The sequence below is a fragment of the Euleptes europaea genome, chromosome 3, assembly GCF_029931775.1.
Source record: "Euleptes europaea isolate rEulEur1 chromosome 3, rEulEur1.hap1, whole genome shotgun sequence".
NCBI lineage: Eukaryota > Metazoa > Chordata > Lepidosauria > Squamata > Sphaerodactylidae > Euleptes > Euleptes europaea.
In genome coordinates this window covers 13,164,412-13,185,936 of record NC_079314.1, presented here as the reverse complement: position 1 = coordinate 13,185,936, position 21,525 = coordinate 13,164,412, and the positions used below count along the sequence as shown (strand labels likewise).

Here is a 21,525-nt window from a genome sequence, read left to right as displayed (position 1 = left end):
GGGTCCACGAGAACTAAATTAAGGTCCGCGAAACAAAGTTATAAACCCATAATAAATTAATATTTTCAATTAAAAGTTCTCTATTATAAAAATATATATTCAAATATTATTCTAAGTTTAATGTTTAACTAACAGTTATGATGAAAGTTTATTTTCAAATTCTCAGAATTTTTATTTTGAACCTTGGGGTCCCTGCACCGAACAAAAAAGTCCTAGTGGTCCCTGGTCAAAAAAAGGTTGGGAACCACTGCTCTAACTAGTACACCACGCTAGGAAATGAACAGAAGACTAAACATGGAACTGGACTAAGCAAAGGGAAGTGGGTCACTGAAGCATACCAGAAGTAAAGAAAAGGTTCAGGCCCGCTTAAAATCCAAACGGTTAGGTGTTCATGGTTAGGATTCCTCTTCTCAGCTAACAGGCTCAAGAAAATCCATTTGACAAAGCCAGAAATGTTGCAATGAAATTCTCTTTTCATATTGTACGGCTCCAAACATGTCTTAAGGCAGGGGTGTCAAACGAAAGGCCCGAGGGCCGGATCCGGCCCCTTGAGAGCTCTTATCCGGCCCGCGAGCCAGCCGAGGCAGCCATCCCTCCCTACTCTCAATCTGGGCTCGCGAGGCATGGCCCGGCCTGACCAAATGGCATTTATGGCATATATGCCCCCCCCCCCGTAACAATTGAGTTCGACACCCCTGTCTTAAGGGTTCTCTTTTCTTGTCCACTGGGAGGGGTGCAGAGGCAGTAAAGTTACTTTGGAAAACTGTGCTCAGAAACTGACACTTATTTCTGCTTGACACTTATTTCTGCTTGACGGCTGTATATTCCACAAACTCCTCTGGAACTGTTGCTTGTTTGGCTTTCAGCTTGGAGAACTCCAGGGTGGCATAATGCAGCTCTTCCGGCTCAGCGATGCTTAAACTGGGAACTCGGGGGAAGGATGTAGAAATTCTCTCTCTGGCTGCTTTGGATTGGTCGACACGGGGTGATTTTTGACCCTGGAAGAAAAGGAGTGGGGGGAACTTAGAAAAAGTTATATTTCCCCACCGCCACCTGTCTAAGTGGAGAATTCCCAACGAGATGCTGATAATGCGAAGAGTGTATCAGATCTTTGAACAGAGTGCCACCTTGTCCCAATGCTACATGCTTCCTGTGGGTGGGGCAATTAAGATACACTTTGGTGATATCCACATGGGGACAGGCTTGTGTGGTTTCCCATCACTGCTGTGGCTTTTGATACAGCACAGCAACAACAGGGCTTCCACATGGCAGGTTTCCCCACAGTTTCTCTGCCCCAGTTCATCAGCAATGGCTATTTCCCTGGGCCACTGAATTTCCACCTTTCATTTTAAAAAGTCTGTAGTCGCATTCATTGTCCCTTTCCTATTATAACTCCACAACAAAAAATTTTTTTTAAAGAAAAGCTGGGAATTCAGAGATCCTGGTGCACAGAATTTTATAAAATTATATCACTACAAATGGAGACCCGTGATACTCAAGGGGAAATCTCTTGCCCCTCTTAGCTTTCTCCCCATCCACCAATGGTGACATTGCCAGAACTGCAGCGGTTCCCAGCTACTCCACACATACCAAGGGCAACACTGCTGGGACCACCGCAGCTCCAAGCCTCCCCACTAACCAAGAGCCATGGCTCTCAGAGTCTCCCACATGCCAGGGATGCTGCTGCTGGGACTGCCATGGCTCCTGGCCTCTCCCCTCCAAGGGCTATGCTGCCAGGATTGTGGCAGCTCCTGGCCTCCTCCGCAAACCCAAGGCAACACTACTGGGACCACGGTGGCTCCTGGCCTCCCCCACACATCCAGGGAGACACTTCCTGGACCACTCTGGCTTCCGGACACCCCCCTCCCACTGCAGAAAGAGGGGAAGTAGGTGCATTGTCTATCCATATACAGACAGTGCTTTTGTTTTTAGGGGGGATATAAACCTCCCAATGTGGTTTTTTTTAAGTGTTCAGATTTTTCTGCAAGACTGGGGGTTCTCCAAATTTAAGTTTTGTGCCAGTGTGGCCCCAATGTGTGGATTTAGACATCCACAGCGGGCCACACTTGTCTATTACAATATAAGATAACTATATTCAGGGGCTGATTTAAAAACAAAAAAGCCCCCAGTGGTGGAGGGGAGGAAATGGCCTCTGTGGAGAATAGGCAGGGAATTTTCCCATTACACGATGGCCGTCCAGGCTTTACTGCGATCTTTCCCAAAACTTTGCAGCAAAACAGATTGTAGAACGGTCGTAGAAAAGCCAGGGGAACCCCAAGATGTGTATAAATTCACCATAATTCCACAGGGGAAGCATCAAGGCCAGGGCAAATAACCCATGTGGAAATGGTCTCTGAAAGACCTTACTTAACCAGAGCTTCTCAGATGAGCACCTTTGCAAAGTGAATCAAGATAAGCTTGGTGTATGGGCAACTGCTGATCCATTATGATTAGGGTTGCCAGGTCTCTCTTTGCCACCAGCGGGAGGTTTTTTGGGGGTGGAGCCTGAGGAGGGCAGGGTTTGGAGGGGGAGGGACTTCAATACCATAGAGTCCAATTGCCAAAGTGGCCATTTTCTCCCGGTGAACTGATCTCTATTGGTTGGAGATCAGTTGTAACAGCAGGAGATCTCCAGCTAGTACTCGGAGGTTGACAACCCTAATTATGATATGGCGGGAATTAAATTTACTTCTCGGCCTTCCAACATGCCCAAAGGCAGGTTTTCAATTTCTGTTTAGCCATAGGCTAATCAAAATTGCACATATTTAAAGAAGTGGCCCATTAATTATCTTCTTTTTTTACTCACAAGAATGTCTTGCAAGAATGGTTGTTGATTTTCAGCCCATATTTATCAACTGAGTAGTGATTTTAAGACATGCTTGTGATTTGGAGCACAAAACCAGAAGCTGGAACTTAATCAGGTTTATGTAATCTCAAAATCAAGATGCGATCCTGCCTGTCCGAGTGTCCGAAGAGCTATTTGCTTTCACTCTGTGGTCCAACAGGATCCAGGGCAGCAATGCTTACCGAAACATTGCAATAGATCAGGCTGCCGTCATTGGCTCTCTGGTGCCCCCCGTTGGCAGAATTCAGAACTTCCACATCACCAGGTTTCGAAGATGCTTTCGCTTTCCTCTGCTTATAAAACCTGAGAGCAGATGAGTGAGAAGAAAAGAACGGTAGTCTGGTGACACCTTGACGCTTAACAAACATTCTATTCCAACATAAAGAAAGGAGGGTTGGCAACCCAGATGGAGGAAGGGATCCAACAAGACACGCGTGGAAATCACAAGGAGAGCCACTCACTTCATCAGGACGAGGCCAAGTATGCAAAGGATGATAGCCACCAAAGCTCCACAAAGCCCAGCAATGACAAAACTTGCATGGTTCCCTGCTAGACGAAAACAAGATCTCAGGGTCAAATCGAAGAAGAGTCTTGCGGAGCTTAAAAGGTTACCCGACTGATTGTAGCATAAGCTTTTTGAGGGCTTGGACCCGCTTTGGAAAACTGGCAATTGGGTAATGCTGGCACCGCTGCGCTCACCAGTCAGCTAAGGCACCTGCTCTCTCAGAACCACCTTTCTGGCAATAGGCAGGCTTTCCAAATGCATCTGTCAATCATTACATTATGCATTTAGAATATGTACACTCTCAGCACCATGGCCCCTAAGGAGGAGGCATAAGAACAATGAAAGGAACAGAGAAAATCATTTACTAATATATCATATTTTTATTCCACCCTTCCTCCAAGGAACTCAGGGACATGTTTAAGATTCTCCCTTTTTTCTATTTTATCCTCACACTGGGGCAGATCCAACCATCCTCTAAGTGGTTCTTCTTCCAGCTTAATTTATTCATCTGTTTATTATTCATATTTATAGCCCGCCCTGATTCTTGGCGAACCGGGCTCGGAGCGGGTCACAACATTCAAGCATAAAAACGTGTCAAAACACACTGTAAAATTACAGTCTCCATGCAATACAATAAAACAAGGTGGCATTCATAAATCACAAAATAGTAGCCACTAGAGAACCACACCAGGCAGTGAAACCCCCCAAAGCCAAGTTGGGGGGGGGGGAGGATGGGGAGGCCAGCAAGCAATGGTATTAGGAAAGAACATGTGGCTGCCCTCAGGTATAAGCCTGGTGGAACAGTTCATTTTCCAGGCCCTGGGGAACTCATTTAGGTCCTGCAGGGCCCTGATGTTGCCAGGGAGAGTGTTCCACCAGGCCGGGGCCAGGACTGAAAAAGCCCTGCCCCTCGTGAAGGACAGCCACACACTCCTCGGGACGGGGACCACCAGTAGATTGTTATTCAGTGAGCATAAAGCTCTCAGGGGGGACATACCACGAGCGGTGGTCCCGTAGGTACAAAGGTCCCAGGCCGTGTAAGGCTTTAAAGATCAAAACCTGATCCGATACTCCAGCTGGAGTCAGTGCAGCTGTTACAGCACTGGATTTATATGCTCTCACTAGGGTTGCCAACCTCCAGGTACTAGCTGGAGATGTCCTGCTATTATAGCTGAACTCCAGCCAATAGAGATCAGTTTACCTGGAGAAAATGGCAGCTTTGGCAATTGGTCTCTATGGCATTGAAGTCCCTCCCCTCCCCAAACCCCACCCTCCTCAGGCTCCGCCCCCAAAACCTCCCACCAGTGGTGAAGAGGGACCTGGCAACCCTAGCTCTCGCAGCAAGGCCCCAGTAAGGAGTCTTGCTGCAGCATTTTGCACCAGCTGGAGCCTTCTGATCAGTCCCAAGGGCATCCCTATGTACAGTGAGTTACAGTAGTCTAGCCTAGAGGTGACCGTAGCATGGATCACTGTGGCTAGGTTGGGGTGGGAGAAGAAAGGCAGCAGCTGCCTGGCCCAGCAGAGGTGGAAAAAGACTGCCTTGACCACGGCTGTGCCCTGGGCCTCCATCTATAAGGAGGCATCCAGGATCACACCCAGGGTTCTTCAACCATGGAAGAGGCACTTAAGCTGGAGAAAGACTCCTTAGTCTGGAGGAAGAATTCAAACTTGAGCCTAAAGGAAAGGTGGGGTATAAATAGATGGATGGATGGATGGATGGATGGATGGATGGATGGATGGATGGATGGATGGATGGATGGACAGATGGATGGACGGATGGACAGATGGACAAACGAATGAACGAACAAATGAACGAATGAATGAATGAACAAATGAATGAACTTTACTCAGTGAAGTGGTAGGAGCCACCCCAATAACCATCATGGGGCCCAGTGGTAAAACATCCACTTGGCATGCAGAAGGTTCCAGGTTCAATCCCCAGCTGAAAGGATCAAATAGTGGGAACTTAATTCTAATTTAACAGGATTTGATTGAGGCGTTCATCTCTGCCCCTTTGAGATTTTCCAGTATCACCATGTGCGCACATTAATCTAGAATCTGGGGAACTCTTACAGTGGGGGAGAGGGCAAAGTCCATCCTCTTTTTGCCCTCATCAGCCAATTTCCTTTTCACCCTGTTGGTGCAGCGGAGAAGCCTAAAACGCCAATAAAGGAACTCTGAACTATCAGGGGGAGAGGTTTAGGGGATATGGTGGAAGAAAAAGAGAGATCATGAATTGTGATTCTCCTCAGACAGGGTCTAGATATTCTGACAGGTAGGCTAGAAGTAGCCCTATATCGTAGTCCATCTTCAGGAAGAAAAAGGCTGGGTCTAGTATAGTGGTCTTGAGGGGCACACACTGATTTATAAGCTCCCAAATTTAGTATTCCTGGGTAGAGGGAATCTAAGGACAGATTGAGGTTTGTGTGGTAAAAGCTCCAAAAATCTTGAACGGGGTTGGAAAATCTGCGGGAATCTTGTCTGTTTTGCCCTCACACTGTAGATTGGCAGCTTCCAGTTGACTAACTTTGTGACAACTTATCCTTAAGCAAACTATTTCTCCAAGTGAAGTCTCACCCACCGCTGGGGTTACCAACCTCCAGGGGGTGGCTGGAGACCTCCCGCTATTACATCTGATCTCCAGGCGACGGATATCAGTTCACCTGGATAAAATGGCCACTCTGGAAGATAAACTCTACGGCATTATACCTACAGCTCCAATTGTATATAGTTTATTCCTGAACACCAAACACCTTTTCCCCTACAGGGAAATCAACTTCAGTTTTTGTTTAACCTTGGACTCTTCCTTGGTATATACAAGCCGATATGGTTACAAATGGTTAAATACCAGGATAGGAGAGAGGGGGAATATGTCCCCCCAGCATGCAGGTATAATCGACCTCAGTTATTTACCCCACAAGTGGCTAACAACCAAACACTCAGTTCATAGTCACACCTTTGGCCTCTCTATGTTATTTAAGTTTGCCCAGTGATGGTTGGGGGGGGGGAGTAGGATTGCCAGCTCTGGGTTGGGAAATACCTTGAGATTTTTGGGGCGGAGCCTGAGGAGGGCGGGGTTTGGGGAGGGGAGGGACTTCAATGCCATAGAATCCAATGGTCACAGAGGTCATTTTCTTCAGGCAAACTGATCTCTATTGGCTGGAGATCAGTTGTAATAGCAGGAGATCTCCCGCTGGTACCTGTAGGTTGGCAACCCTAGTGGAAGGTTGCCCTCTCCTATTCACAATCTATCCTGCTAACAACTAGAGGAAAGCGGTGTTTCGTTAATGGTGGGCTCTTCTCGCCAAAACTGAAAAGGCCTCAGGGTTGTGCTCACACATACACCCACCTAAGAAAGACATAATAAGGCCCTCACAAAGCCATGCCCAGTGCAGAATGTCACACTCACATTTTGTGGGGGGAAAGACTAGAAAGTGCAAAGCGTAGGTCCCCAAATTATTTGCCCCACGGCAAATGACATTATGGCTCTCGTCTAGCTTCCCTGTTGCCCAGCTCAGAGAGCTGGTAATCTCATTCTCATGGGACCTGGAAGTGACCTCCGGGGTCCCTGGGCCGCTGTTCTCACTGAGGGTCTGCCCGTCTACTTCCCACTGGATCTGGAGAGGGGGCCAGGAGTTCAGAGAGCAGTTGCAGCGGAGACTATTGTCCTCTTGCCAACACGTGCTCGTGGAGTGGTCGCTGCTGAGCCTGGGACCATCTGGGAAGGAGTAAAAACAACAACGGAAAGGGAATTAAAGAGATCTAGGAGTTGCAGCAGTGGTTGCTAGGCTTCCACTAGAGGCAGCTAGGATTGAGCTGAGGATGGAAGAGGTTGCCTTGCTCCAAGCCACTGCTGGGGGATTTGTTGTGTATGTTCCATTGCACAAAGTACGTTCTATGTGAGAAGACTGGTTAGACCCACTGGCTTCTCCTTCTGGGTTCAGTTTGAAAATACAGGTCAAATTTGCAGACTCAGGTTGGTTCCAGACGACAACCTTTTTGCATGGCTGAAGAATCCCCTTTCACATTCCATTGCGAGAGGAATTGAAATGCGGTTTCCACATGGCACATGGTATAGTGCCACAATCCCCATAACAATCTATTCACACAGGCATGATCCTATCATACAGTGTCCTACACCTGGTTGGCCACTGTGTGATCAGGCTACTGGACTTGATGGGCCTTGGTCTGATCCAGCAGGGTTTTTCTTATGTTCTTATTACATGTGTACTAAGTCCCCTTCAACAAAGGTCTTGCCTCGATTAATGTTCTCCTCCCTTTCAGTTCCTTAATTTTCAGCCTAATTACTTCCTTCCATCGGGCCAGTTTCTGTGGTGATCATGAATAAATGGCTCATTATCAAATGATGGTCAGAAGAGAGGAGGGTTCAATTACTGCTTTTTACTTTGTAGCAAGACAAAGTTACTGCTCATAATTTTTTTTGCTTGTAATCATAATAGCACATTGATGAAATAATCATCAAAAATATCAAAAAGACCAGTGTCTTTGTCCCAAGGAGTACTTAAAGCCTCACCCCAATAAAAACTGATTTGTGAATGCCTGATAGAACTGGCCAGTTTCAAGAGAGAACCAGAAGTAATTTGTTAGACTGAGAGGAGAAAAAAAGAGACAAAATGTTAGTGATGTTGGTGCTGGGAAGCTCATTCACTTTCACTGTCCACACAGGACAGCCTAGTTTTAAAAAATCCTGGCAAATCAGATCTGTTTGCTTTCTTTCTTTTTAAAGAAAAAACATAACAGAGGAAAAATGGAATGCAAAAAGCTGAATATGAGATGATCTGGAATGCCTGATGAAAGTGAGTGAAACAATCATGTCAATTCCAGACTAAACAGCTAGTCTGGAGCTGATGATATATTATACTATTTTAACATCTCTGTGTGGCTGCTCCAGCCCTGGGACTACAGTGGCCTCTTATGCATGGCTGTTTCCCTCACAGTCACCCCAAAACACGGGCAATTCACACAGAAATGTGCAGGGAGAGCGAGACAACCTCTGAAGGTCAGGAAATGCATGCATAACCAAAACAAAGTCCCGAAGTAGTTGGGGTGGTGGTGACCGCGTGGGAAACCGCCATTCATAAAAGGCCAGTGAAAGGAAACTGCAATGGGTGAATTTCTCTCTGCCCTGCAGCTGCTGAAGACCCAGGCACCTGTTTCAAAGACAGTTCAGCCTTCCTAACTATAGTAATTTGTGTGAAAGTTGTCTACAGCAGAGGGGAAGATGTACTGAATTCCTGGAGATCAGTGCCTTTAACATTCCTCCTACAGCATGGGGTCCCAATGGTTAACTCTGGATGGTCCTGACTCACTCACATGCTATGGAGAGCTGGACAATCCCCTGAGCGGAGCCTAGGGAGTTCTTGACCTGGCATGCATAGCGGCCTGCATCCTCAACTGCTAAATTGGTCAGTTCCAGCCAGGATTCTGGAGAGGGGCCGTGATGCTTCAAAGTTCTGCCCCCCTTTACCCAACGCTTTTCAGCAGGAGGGTAGCTTTGGGAGGTGCAGAGTAGCTGTAACGAGTCGCCTTCCTGAGCCGTCAGCTGGGCGCCGTTTTCCACGTGCGTGGGGGGACCTGTAAACACAGCAAAGGGGCCGGTCACCCCCCTGAAAGGGTAACAGCCCCTCGGAGCCAGCGTCCTCCAGCAGAGAAAGGTCCCCGTAGGCCGATCCCTGCACCCTAATGCTCCCGGATACCTTGGATTAGTGCTTGGCCTCTCCTAGAAGCATGGGAGACATTGAACATCATTCTCCTGGGTGGATCTGGAACAGACACATCAACATTGGATGAGAGCAGAGCCTTTTCCACTGATGACTTCCGTGGTGCTCGCTTGCCTGTGAGTGAGGGCATCCTAACACTCCCCTGGGGATTTAGGGTCAGGAACGACTCTCCAAGAGATTCTTCACCCCTGCCTGATGTGTATTTGCTATGCATGCCAAGGTTTTTTAGGGGCATGTTTTGGTGCTCTAACATTGCCTAGCAGTAGTGCTCAGACTGGGTCAAGATTGTGGACATTCGGTACCCACTTTCCAGAAAGAGCCAGATTCTGCTCCCTATGAGCAATAATTCAAAAATGTTTTGCAAGGGAACTCCTGTGCAATTTTTCATAGCTGATGCAGCTTCCCAACGTTATTTAAATGTTGTACATTTTTTTGCAAAAAGTTGTGCATTGTTTGGTAATTTTTTTTGCAGAGAATTGTAACAGGAGAAGAGTGTTGATTGATTTTGCTTTCTTTTTGCATCATGAGGACTAGGAACTTACAGAAGAAGAAGAAGAAGAAGAAGAAGAAGAAGAAGAAGAAGAAGAAGAAGAAGAAGAAGAAGAAGAAGAAGAAGAAGAAGAAGAAGAAGAAGAAGAAGAGGAAGAGGAAGAAGAAGAAGAAGAAGAAGAAGAAGGGGAGGGAGGGAGGGAGGGAGGGAGGGAAGGAAGGAAGGAAGGAAGGAAGGAAGGAAGGAAGGATTCTTGGGATACCAAACTACCTATGAGTCTGTGGTCATCATCTTGAAAACACATGGCCTTCTCTATGTTGCAATAATACAATATCTAGGAGAGAGAGGAAGAATTATTGAACAAAAAGTGAGACAGGACATCCTTTCAGGACACCAAGTAATTCAGGCTTTGGGCTGGATGGGAAAAGAAACTCTCCTGTGTTGCTGGGTAGCTCCTTCTTTCCCCCTGTTTAGGGGGACTCTGGAATAAGTGTTTTCTCAGGAGCCAGGCTGGGAGAAAAGTGTTTGAATCAATGATAGATTGCGGGGAGGAGAGAGGCTTTATTTGTTTATTGAATCTGGATCCTGCTCATCCTCCAAGGAGCTCTGAGCACTTTGCACAGTCCACTCCTTTTCCATTTTAGCTTCGCAACAATCATTTGAGGAAAGTTAGGCTGAGAAAGAGAGAGAGACAGACAAAGAGAGACAGAGAGAGACCGGTCCAAGGTCATCGAGTAAGCTTTAAACGCAACCCTTCCTGATCCAACACTGGCTCTCAGCTCCTCTGGCCTCACCTATGGATACCTTTATTTGTAAAATTTCAGGCTCCCCCTCACATTCTATGTGAGCAGAGGAGAGAATACCCGGGAATAGCGATGGCTGCCCCCAGCCCATCACTGATCTTTTGGCCCTTTGGAAAGAGATCAGAAATCTCCATCAGTCTACTTTGATTCCAGGTTGTGTAAAAGTGCCCTCATGTGAGGAAAGAGAGGAAAAGCCACAGATTTCGCACAGTGTTTTCAAGACCTCAAACTAGGGCTGTGCATCATTTTTTCTGGCATTTTTTGGGTTTGGGTTTAATGAACTTGGAAATTTTGGAAATATCCGGAAAAAGTCCGAATGGCAATATCGGCTTTTCCTAGATATTTGAAAATTTTGGGTTTATTAAACCCAAATCCGAAAAATACGTGGCACCTCCCAAGTCCACGTGGACTTTGAAGGTGGCGTTGGACCCAGGCAGCAGATAAGTGAGGGGGGGAGGGGGGGAAAGGGAGGGAGGGGGATTTTAAACAATGGCAACAGGGCCAAAGCAGGCCCTAATAATGCTGAAGAAAATCAGCATTATTTGGAATCTGCTTTTCGGCTCCCTTTACTTGCCACCATTTTTTTCTGGTAACCCACCCTCCCCCCAAATACCGATAAGGTATTTTTCGGGGTGTGTGTGTTCAGCTTGGCTTTAACCGAATGCACACCCCTACTCATAATTATGCTCTCACCACATGGGGGCACATTTACACTATCGTAAACTAGACTAGCCTGATCTTGTCAGATCTCAGAAGCTAAGCAGGGTCAGCCATGGCTAGTATTTGGAAGGGAAACCTCCATGGAATACCAAGGGTGTGATGTGGAAGCAGGCAATGGCAAACCACCTCCGAAGGTCTCTTGCCTTGAAAACCCTACAAGGTCGCCATAAGTCAGCTGTGACGACAGCAAAACAAACAAACAAATCAGACCCACAGGAAGTTTTTTAAAATATAAAATTATCATGTGATTCCTGAAGTTGTGGTCAGGAGGATGAGTTCTGCATTGTGCACTGAGGTGGGTCCTCCCTCACATTTTCACGAGGGCCCATTTTCACCAGGCCCACCCCTCCCCCCCCCATGGCAAAACTCTGACTCCATCTTAATGCTATTTCGGGAGGATTTTAGGCTTCTCCAGGAGAAAAGAGGTGGAGAAGTTGGGCTACATTGTTGGAAATCCTTCTGTCTGCTGAGATTATCCACAGCATCAAATCTCTCTGTTGCCCTGCTTGGCGATACCATCACAGTTGTGCAGATTTCCAGAAATCCTACCAGTGGCACATGTGCTTGTGATAGCAGGTGTCTCTCACCTATTTTGGAAACCAAGAGGAATGATTGCTGATGCTTCTGCAAGTCAAGGGTCTCAGCCTACGAGGAATGCCCTCAGGTAAAGCCCCACCCCCCGACCCTTGATTCTTACACAGCACACACAAGTAGAGGGTCTTGTTGGCTGAGCCGTGTGGAGTCTCTGCCCGGCACTGATACTTCCCGTCATCCTCCGCTCTGACATCCAACAGCAAGAGAACTTGCTCCTCGCCCTGCCTGCTGCTGTTGAGGGTCTTGCTCCCCTTCGTCCAGCTCAGGGTGGGGTCAGGTCTGCTCTCTGCCTTACAGTGCAGGCTGATGCTTTCGCCTTCTTGGACCACCGTGGAATCTGGTGGGCAAAAAGCTGCAAGAGGAAAGGATTCGGGTTAGAGAGGATTGGCTTGGGGTTTCCATGGCTGTTACAGGGTTGCCAACTCTGGGTTGGGAAATTCTTGGAGATTTGGGGTCCAGCACTTGGAGAAGGTGATGTTTGGATAGGGGTAGGAAGGGTAGGGGAAGGAAGGTCTCACAGGGGTTGTGATGCCATAGGGTTTACCCTCCAAAGCTGCCATTTCCTCCAGGGGAACTGATCTCTTGTCTGGAGAGCCATTGTAATTCTGGGACAACTTCAGGCTCACCTAGAGGTTAATCACCCTATTTGTGTGTGTGTGTCAAGTGCCGTCAAGTCACAAATGACTTATGGCAACTCCTTATTGGGGTTTTCAAGGCAAGAGACTAACAGAGGTGTTTTGCCAGTGCCTTCCTCTGCACAGCAACCCTGGCATTCCTTGGTGGTCTCCCATCCAAATACTAACCAGGGCTGACCCAGCTTAGCTTCTGAGATCTGATGAGATCAGGCAATACCATTCTGCCTTCCCTCCCAATCACCCTATTTACAACCCCTCCAACTCTGTTGACTTCAATGGGCTTAGAAAGGTGTGGCTCTGCTTTAGGACTGCAGTGCACATGGTTTCCTTATTCTAAGGCCTGCTTCATATATGCAGGAGGATGAAGAGGGAAATGAAGTGGTGAAAGACTGATGTGGTAGAATGGGCTGCGGAAGGGAAGGTGGCACGGTATAGCCTGATCTCATCCGACCTTGAAAGCTAGCCAGCACCAGTTCTCAAAAGGGAGACCTGACCGCCAAGGAAGTCTCTGCAGAGGAAAGCAATGGCAAACCACCTCTGCTTCTCACTTGCCTTGAAAGCCCCTTGCTGGGGTCGCCATAAGTCAGCTGTGACTTTTCTGCACTTTACACACAGAGAATGGGCTGCACTATGTCAGACTGAAGGTGGAGGTGCTAGGGATGCCAGCCTCCAGGTGGCACCAGGGGATCCCCCAGAATTACAGCTAATCTCTGGACTACAGAGATCAGTTCCCCTGGAGAAAATGGGTGCTTCGGAAGGTGGACTCTGTGGCATTCTACCCAGCTGAGGTCCCTGAACTCCCCAGGCTCCATCCCCAAATCACTTGGAGTTTCCCAATCTGGATCTGGCAACCCTACTGTGAGCCAGGGGGGACCTGGCAGCCCTAAGAGGAGCACATTTTGGAATCACTCCCTATATTTAAAAATCTCTTCAAGCAGAAAACCAGCAAAGAGAGCAAAGAAAGAGGAGGTGGATTTTCTTCCCTGCTGTATGTTTGGTTGGCATACAGGTTTTCTTTTTCTTTTCTTTTTTAATGCAAAGGAACATCGAAAGGTCGAATCAACCTCCCAAAGTCTGAAGTGGTGCTATGATTCTATCAGGGCTTGCCCACCTCTGTCTCCTACATGTGTGAACCAGGTCTTGAATTTTCTCAATTGAACTTGAAATGTCTCAAAACCCAAAGGTTATGCGTGGGGGTGAATGTCAGCTTTTGTGGATTTGGGATTTTGTGTGCTTGAAACGGCTACAGTAGGGAAAGCCAACATTGAAATAAGCCTAGATCAGGGGTGTCAAACTCATTTGTTAGGAGGGCCGGATTTAACATAATTGTCAACTGGTCGGGCCAGGCCATGTGCGCATAAACAAACAAATAAATACTATATGTAATGCCAGATACTGGAGATACAAACTTTACAAAAGATACAGGCAAAGTCAATTCATGATATTGTTTTTTTACTTAAAACACAAACAAATTTACAACAATAACATTCTTACAGTATTTTCTTTTATTTAAGTCTTATTGTTATTTTGTAAAGTATGTTTGTATTTTAAGTAAAAAATAAAGTAAAAAAATAATGTCATTAATTGATTTTGAAAGTGTCTTCTGTGAAGTTTGTATCTCTAGTTCCTGCCATTAATTCTGTTAAAAAAATCAAACCAGGGGGCTGGCGAACCTGCAGTGGGCTCACCAGCCCAGATCTGGATGGGGGTGGGGGGTGGCATGGCTGTCTTGGCCAGCAAGCCCACAGCAGACTCTTTAGCCCAAATCTAGACTAGGGGAGGACTGGCTGCCTTGACTGGTGGTGAGCCTGCAGCTCTCTCCTAGTCCAGGAAGACGTGGCCAACAAGAAAGAAAGAGAGACATATACAGGGGGAGGGAGAGAGAGAAAGAGAGAAACAGATAGGAGAGAGGGAGAGGGGAGAGGGAGGGAGCAAAAGTAAGGAGAGGGACGGAGGGAAAGAAAGAAAAAAAGAAGGAAAGAAGGCTTCAGGCTGGTGTGCCGGGCCAGATCCTGTCCTGTGCGCACCTGGGGAGGGAAGAGGGAAGGCTTCAGGCTGGCACACATGGCCAGATCTGGCCCCAGGAAGCCCGGAAAAGGTCAAGGGAGGGGGGGCTAGCTGCCTCGGCTCCGCGGGCTGGAGAAAAGTCCTCAGGGGTCTGGATCCAGCCGGGGAGGGGGGGCGCATGTTTGACACCCCCAGCCTAGATGGTCCCTCTTCCTTTTATTTTATTTATTTTCAGATTTATATCCTGCTCTATCCCAGCCAAAGCCAGACTCAGAGCGGCTTCCATCATAAAACATTATATTACATTGTAATTCCTTAATTATACTAATACATCATAAATATAATTAACACTTAAAACCCCACAATCTAAAAACCCATTACACTGACACAAAGGTCAGAAGCCAGCCTGGAGGAGAGGAACACTAGGGAACATCAGGAACACTAGTGTTGCCAGGTCCCCCCTCTCCTCCGGCAGGAGATTTTTGGGGCGACGATCACACACGTGGGGCCATGAGCAATGCGATCCCATCACTTCGGTTTACTTCCACAAGCGCCACAGCACAATAAGATGATTTGCCACTCAAAACCCCATTTGAGAGTTAATTGTCCCATTGCTTCTGGAAGACAATCAGAAAAAGCATCTGCTTGGCATGCAGAAGGTCCCAGGTTCAATCCTTGGCATCTCCACTTAAAGGCACTAGGCAAGTAGGTGATGTGAAAGACCTCTGCCTGACACCCTGGAGAGCCGCTGCCAGTCTGAGTAGACAATACTGACTTTGATGGACCGAGGGTCTGATTCAGTATAAGGCAGCTTCATATGTTCATATGTCATATGTGTATATGAGAAAGGAGCACAGCCAATGAAGTGTTGCCTCCCAAATTCCAAGGTCAGCAAATTCCAATGTAGAAATCCCATCCCTACATAATCTGTCACAAACATCCCTGTCCACTGTACTCTACTAGGCAAATCTAATATGACTTTCCACTGTTCCTCTTGCTGTTCTTAGCTGTCCAATGGAACTTTGTGGCTCCTCTAGTTCATAACTGTGTCCTTGGAAGACCTGGGAATCACAAGTCATTGGCAGGGCTGAGAGAGGGCTAGGCAAGGATAGTCAAACATTTTTAGACTTTGTGTCTTACCAAGATGCTCCTGTTTTGTAGCATTTGTGGAGATTTCGACAGTCTTGGGTGGATCTGAAATAACCAAAGAACATGGTGAGGACATTGAAAGAGGAACCCTGGGCAAAAGGAGTGGGGACATAGTGACAGTTTCTGGGGAAGGAAGTCAATGTAAGCAAAGGGAGCTACTCACCAGCAATGTCAATATGGATGGCGTTCTCAACTTCTTTCCATATATTAGGGTACCAGACCCGGCAGATGAGTGATCGTCCCTGATCTTTTAGGAAGGGTGTAAAGGTGAAGTTGGACCCGTAAGTCCAGCTGCCATTGCTGTGCTGTAGACTCCATACATGTGATCTTTGTCCTTTCAGACTGGTTATCCACGAAAATGAGGGCTCATTCTTAGTGCAGGGCCCTGGCACTGAACAGGTAAAAACGGCTTCCTTCCCAGAAAGTACCGCAGATGAGTTCTGTATCTGTGGTTTCTCTGTAAACTCTGAGCAAAGGAAAGAGAGAAACCCAGACAGGAGTTAAAAGAAAATTACTGGCGAGTGACTGAGAGCAGGATTTGTATGACAAGTCTGATGGTTGGTCTCCTGAGTCTTTGCTATGTTATTATATACCCCACTTTTCTCCTCAGTGTGGACCTAAAGCAGCTGACAATGCTGTTCTCCTCTCCTCCACTTTTTCTTCACTACAGCCCTGTGAGGTAGGTTACCCTCAGGGAGTGTAACTTGCCCTAGGTCAGCCAGAGAGCACCTTACTACCCATTCCTGAAGGGAGGGGTAGATCTGTGGTGGCCAGGAGTGGCGCTGCCATGCAGCCTCCACAGAGGCTTTCCAGTTTCAGAAAAGGATTTTAATTTCTGTAAAATTTAAAGAATAGAAAAATGCCCCCATAAACTTTAATGGGGCTGCGACATCCAAAAAGGTGTTGTAGCTACACTGCTGCGGGAAGGGGCATTCCCAGGGCAAAAGGGGTTAGGACAGGGGTCTCAAAACTGCGGCTCCAGAGCCGCATGCGGCTCTTTGGCCCGTTGAGTGCGGCTCTCCGAACTTGGTTCGGAGCCCCTGCTCTTGCGCCTGCTCGCGCCGGCAGCCGGGCTGCGGAGACGGCGCACCTGAGAGAGAGAGAGAGCGGGCGCGCTGTCTTCCCTCCCCACCATGGAGAATGGCCGGGTCCCCCTTTCCCTTGCCCTCAATGGTTGGGAGGCTAAAGCCTCCCCTCCCCTCTAGCCGCACAATTACTGGGCGGGCAGCTCGGCGGTTCCTGCCCCCCCCCCGCCTATCAGCTGTTGGGCGGGGTGGGCTTCCTTTGGTAGCCCTGGCCTCTGGCTGAGTCCCATTGGGAGGCCATGTCTACCCACTGGCTTTCTTGGCAGTAAACCTGGACTCCGAGGAGGGGAAAAAGTCCCCCTTCAGAGGACAGGTCTACCAATTGGCTTCTATAGGCCTCCGGAGGCCAGGTCTACTGCCAAGAAAGCCAATGGGTAGACCTGGCCTCCCAATGGGACTCAGCCGGAGGCCAGGTCTACCTATAGGCTTTTATGGCGGTAGGCCAGGCCTCCAGACGAGGACTCCAGACGGGGAGGGGAAAATGGCAGGGACTTACAATTTAATTTTTATCAATAAATAAGATCACTATTAAGTATGATATCAAGTTTCATTCAGTGTACCTATAGTTTAATTAAGACTTAAAACTTTAATTAAAGTTTATTAAGTTAATAAACAGTGTACCTACCTATATAGTTTAAGTTTAAGAAATTTGGCTCTCAAAAGTAATCTCAATCGTTGTACTGTTAATATTTGGCTCTTTTGACTAATGAGTTTGCCGACCCCTGGGTTAGGAAGCTGCCTAAAGGAAGCTCCGCCCCCAGGAACGCCTCCCAGGTTGCCAGCGCGGGAACTCGCACCACTAGAATGCTGCCATGAGGCAGTGTCTGTACCCAAGCCCTGCACCGTGGCATCCTGGCACTGGTGGGGATGCCACCCATGTCAGCATAAGTACCCCTTATCACAGATTAAATGGGCGCTTACACCGTTGTGGGGTCCCGCTGGCTCCTAAGGAGCTTTGCCCCCCCCTTCATGATTGCAGCCAATATTGCCTAAGCAAGTCTACTCAGATTCCCACTGAAGTCCATTCAGTTGTGCTTACTCCCAGGAAGGTGTCCTTAGAATGGCACTGCCAGTGAGCTTCCATGGCAGAGTTGGGAACTGAACAGAAATCTGGCATTCTGACCATTAAACGTCTTCTACCTTCACAGCCACCACCCACCTCATTGACTGAGTGTTGTTATTTTTGTTTATTTAACTTTCTAAGCTGCGTCTTTCCAACAAAATCTCCAAGATGGCTAAAAATCTTCAATATGCAATAAAAATACAATAAGTTCACATTCAAAACCAAAGCGAGAGAAAGCAGTTAAACCCTCAGCAAAACACAATAAAGCTGCAACACTGGTTAAAATGTCTTAAAAACATTAACTCATTCCCAAACAGGGTTTCCAGCTCTGGCTTGGGAAACTCCTGGGAATTTTGGGCCAGTGGGGAGCTCAGCGGGGATATGATGCCCTAGAATCCGCTCCCCAAAGCTGCCATTTCCTTTGGAGAAACTGGCCTCTATAGTCTGGAGAGCCGTGGTTAATTCCTGGAGATTTCCCTGCCCCACAGGTACAACAATACTTATGAAGCAGCAAGCCTTTCCAATAGGCTCCAGCACAGAAAGCATGAAGCAGCAGCTAAATGAAACAGAAAAGCCTTTGCTTGGTGCTAGAATGACCATAGGGATTACAATGGGGGAAAGACAGCCAATCTAGGAGTGAAATCCTAATCAGAGTGGCCCCCTTCTAAGAGTTACATCCTTTGACATATATTGAAGGGTATAATTCTGATTAGGATTGCACAGCAGGTATCTGTTCCCCGGTAGGAAGAAAAGCAGCATATGGAAAGCACATTTTCAGAGGGCAAATGGGGGAAGAGGGACCTGGCAACCCCAGCTGGACCCCTCCTCCATTAGGCTTACCAGGTCCCTTTGCTCCACTGGCTGCAGCTCTTCAGCAGTGCGCAATGTGCATGAGCGCTTTGTGCAACGCACACCCCTCACAATGCGCGCACACGTCACACCTGACGTGCCTACGTCACTTCCGGGTTTACTAAGAAGCGACGCGGACGCTCTATCAATCTCTGCCGAAACTCTGGTTTCTATAGAGTTTCTGCGGAGGTTGCTAGAGCGTCAGCGTCGCTTCCGGGTAAACCCGGAAGTGATGTAGGCACATCGCACATGTGTGCATGCATGCGTTGCCCACTGGACCTCAGCTGGTCGGTGGGCAGACCAGTGGATTGGTGGGATTTTACCCGCCACCACCGGGCATTTGGCAACCCTATGACCCTCACTCAAGTGCTGATGCAACAGGAACAGGAAGCACATGTGTTTGACGTAATGTCCGCAGCCATCAAGCTAACATTTCCATCTCGGCAGCATAAAAGACAACCAAATAGTCAGGAAATAAATAAGGAGGAAAGTCTTGCCTGGCACGAGAACTTCGACTGGCCTTTGAGTTCGGTCTGGGTTACTGTCATAGCTGTATCTTAGATCGTTGTCTTCAATTCGAAAGTAGTACTCCCCTGTGTCCTCTGACTTGGCATCAAGGACGCTGAAGGAGCAATCGCCTCCCTCCGGATTGCCTGTTAACTGGAAACGGCCATTCACAGATGGCCTGAGTGTCTGGCTCTTGTCATTTGTGGCCACAAGAATACCTCGAACAGTGTGGTAATCGCTCTTGTAAAATTTGTGTATTTCTCCATAATTTTTCTGAAACCAGTAACCATAGAGTGTCCCGTTACTGGTCCTGTAACGTTGATCATACGTGAAGTTGCAGGGAACGTGGACGCAGAGGCCATGCTGCACAGAGACAGAGGCAGGAACTGTCAGGTTGAATTCCAAATTCTGGCTCCGCAAACCTTCCAGGGAAAGAAGACAGGAGTTAGCTGGCATATGGGTAGAGGGATCGCTAAGCTCTATCTTGCCTTGGCCCTTCCACAGTTCTACCCAGGCCTTCCAGGGCCATTCTGGATGTTGGAAAATACCCAGAGATGCCGGAGCTCATTGCTCGGAGGGGATGCTGCTGCGTATCCAGCCAGAGAGACAGACCCTAAACCCCCAGCTAGGGTTGCCAACCTCCAGTTACTAGCTGGAGATCTCCTGCTATTACAACTGATGTCCAGCCGATAGAGATCAGTTCCCCTGGAGAAAATGGATGCTTTGGCAATTGGACTCTAACCTACCTCGCGGGGTTGTTTTTGAGGATAGAACAGAGGATGGAAGAACTCTTATTCTTCCCTCAGTTCCTTGAAGGGGTTTACAATATTATAGATGAACCATTGAACTAGTATAAATAGGGTTGCTAACTCCAAGTTGGAAGTTTCCTGGATTTGGGAGTACAGCCTAGGGAAGGAAGAGTTCTGTGAGGGGAAGGACCTCAACGAGGTATAATGCCATAGAGTTCCCTCTCCAAACCAGCCATTTTCTCCAAGGGAACTGATCTCTGTCATCTGGAGATGAGCTGTAATTCCAGGAGATCTCCAGGCCCTACCTCATGATTGTCAACCTTAAGTTTAAAATGGATAACAAAATTATAACACCGATAAGCCTGATATGTCTGGCCAATGTAGGTCTTGTGTAAAGGAAACAGGGGCTGCTTTAAACCTCATGAGTGAAAAATGTCCTCTGATGTCCACATTAAAAGTCCAAAAGAGGTTTAAGGTAGGGTTAGGTCCTACTGCTTGGGGAAGGGGGGGAAGGCAAAGGACTTGGAATATTAATTCTGAATTCATCTCCAACAAGCACTCCAAGGATATAATTCCTTTTGATTCCAGAAGTATTGAAAAGTGGTTAAAGGGCTAGATGGCTCCAATTGGGATGGCCGCCACCTGAATCTTTTCTCCAAATGTAAAGTGATTGAAGGGTGTTCCAAGGTCCTTTACACACATTTCGGAGGATGAAGGATCCCTGGCAAACTACCTGCTTGGGCACGTCTGGCAAAACAACCTCCTCCAGTTTCCTGGGTTCTGCTTGCGGGGGTAAGAAAATGTTGAATGCAATGCAATCCAGTCATGTGATTCTCTGACTAGATGCTACAAGGGTTAAAGCTATGAGAGACCCCTGTTGATGGACTCCATCACACCTATTTAGGCCCTCATTGGCCCATGTCAAATCTTTCCCTTGCCATGATTGTTTGTGCCAGTGAGTTGAACCTCATTATAGAAAGGTAGAGATATATTTCCCAGAATGTCCTCATTTCTGTATATCATACTTACCTTTGCACGGGCAAGCAAAGATCAGAACTATTAAAGCTGCTGAGAAGGAGGCAAGATTCATCACCTTCCAGGAGGGATCCATGAGCTGATGGCACCTCCTGTCTCCTGGCATCCTGTTACAAGTTTCTTTCTGGGGAAGAAGGGACTCTGTAGCAGGGGAAGAAGGAAAGTGGGAGAGTCAAGAGTCAAGGATAAACTGGTTGAGGGATATCCCTGGAGCTTCTAGAAGAGGAGTCCCCAGCTTTTTTGAGCCTGTGGGCACCTTTGGAATTAGGGTGGCCAACCTTGATCTCCTGCTATTACAACTGATCTCCATCCAATAGAGTTCAGTTCACCAGGAGAAAATGGCCACTTTGGCAATTGGACTCTATAGCATTGAAGTCCCTTCCCTCCTCAGGCTCCACCCCAAAAACCTCCCACCGATGGAGAAGAGGAGCCTGGCAACCCTATTTGGAATTCTGACATTGGGTGGTGGGTATAGCCATAACATAGCTGCCACAGGAATCAGAGATCTGTACCCATGGAAATGGGTGCTTCCGAGGGGGGACTCAATGGCATTATATTCGGCTGAGGCCTCTTCCCTCCCCAAACTCTGACCTCCTCAGATTCCACCACAAAATCTCCAGGGATTTCCCAACCTGGAGCTGGTAACCCTAGTCAGGCCTGGGCCCCACATGTCCTCCCTCAAAGGCCAAAATAGGCCTGGAATAGGTTTGCCAGCCTCCAGGTGGTGACTGGAGATCTCCCAGGCAAG

At 47.7% G+C, this 21,525-nt stretch overlaps 1 protein-coding gene across 1 annotated transcript; it reads right to left on the bottom strand.

Moving 5' to 3' along the window:
- Positions 1–800: 800 nt before the first annotated feature.
- Positions 801–20,853, bottom strand: LOC130474479 (sialic acid-binding Ig-like lectin 14). The gene is made up of 9 exons (XM_056846109.1): positions 20,772–20,853; positions 18,984–19,415; positions 15,653–15,955; positions 15,481–15,534; positions 11,802–12,050; positions 6,760–7,068; positions 3,307–3,391; positions 3,034–3,148; positions 801–1,022 (listed from the first exon to the last, which is right to left on the bottom strand). The coding sequence occupies exons 1-9, from the start codon at positions 20,851–20,853 to the stop codon at positions 801–803; spliced, it is 1,851 nt and encodes a 616-aa protein (XP_056702087.1).
- Positions 20,854–21,525: the final 672 nt, after the last annotated feature.

Excerpts from the sequence above, each read along its gene's own strand:
- LOC130474479 (XM_056846109.1), bottom strand. The coding sequence starts at position 20,853 with ATGGATCCCTCCTGGAAGGTGATGAATCTTGCCTCCTTCTCAGCAGCT. Across the intron at positions 7,069-11,801 it reads CCTCTACTTGTGTGTGCTGT|ATGGTCCCAGGCTCAGCAGC; the intron begins GTAAGAATCAAG and ends ACTCCTTCCCAG. Across the intron at positions 3,392-6,759 it reads AGTCTTTCCCCCCACAAAAT|GGAACCATGCAAGTTTTGTC; the intron begins GTGAGTGTGACA and ends TTCGTCTAGCAG.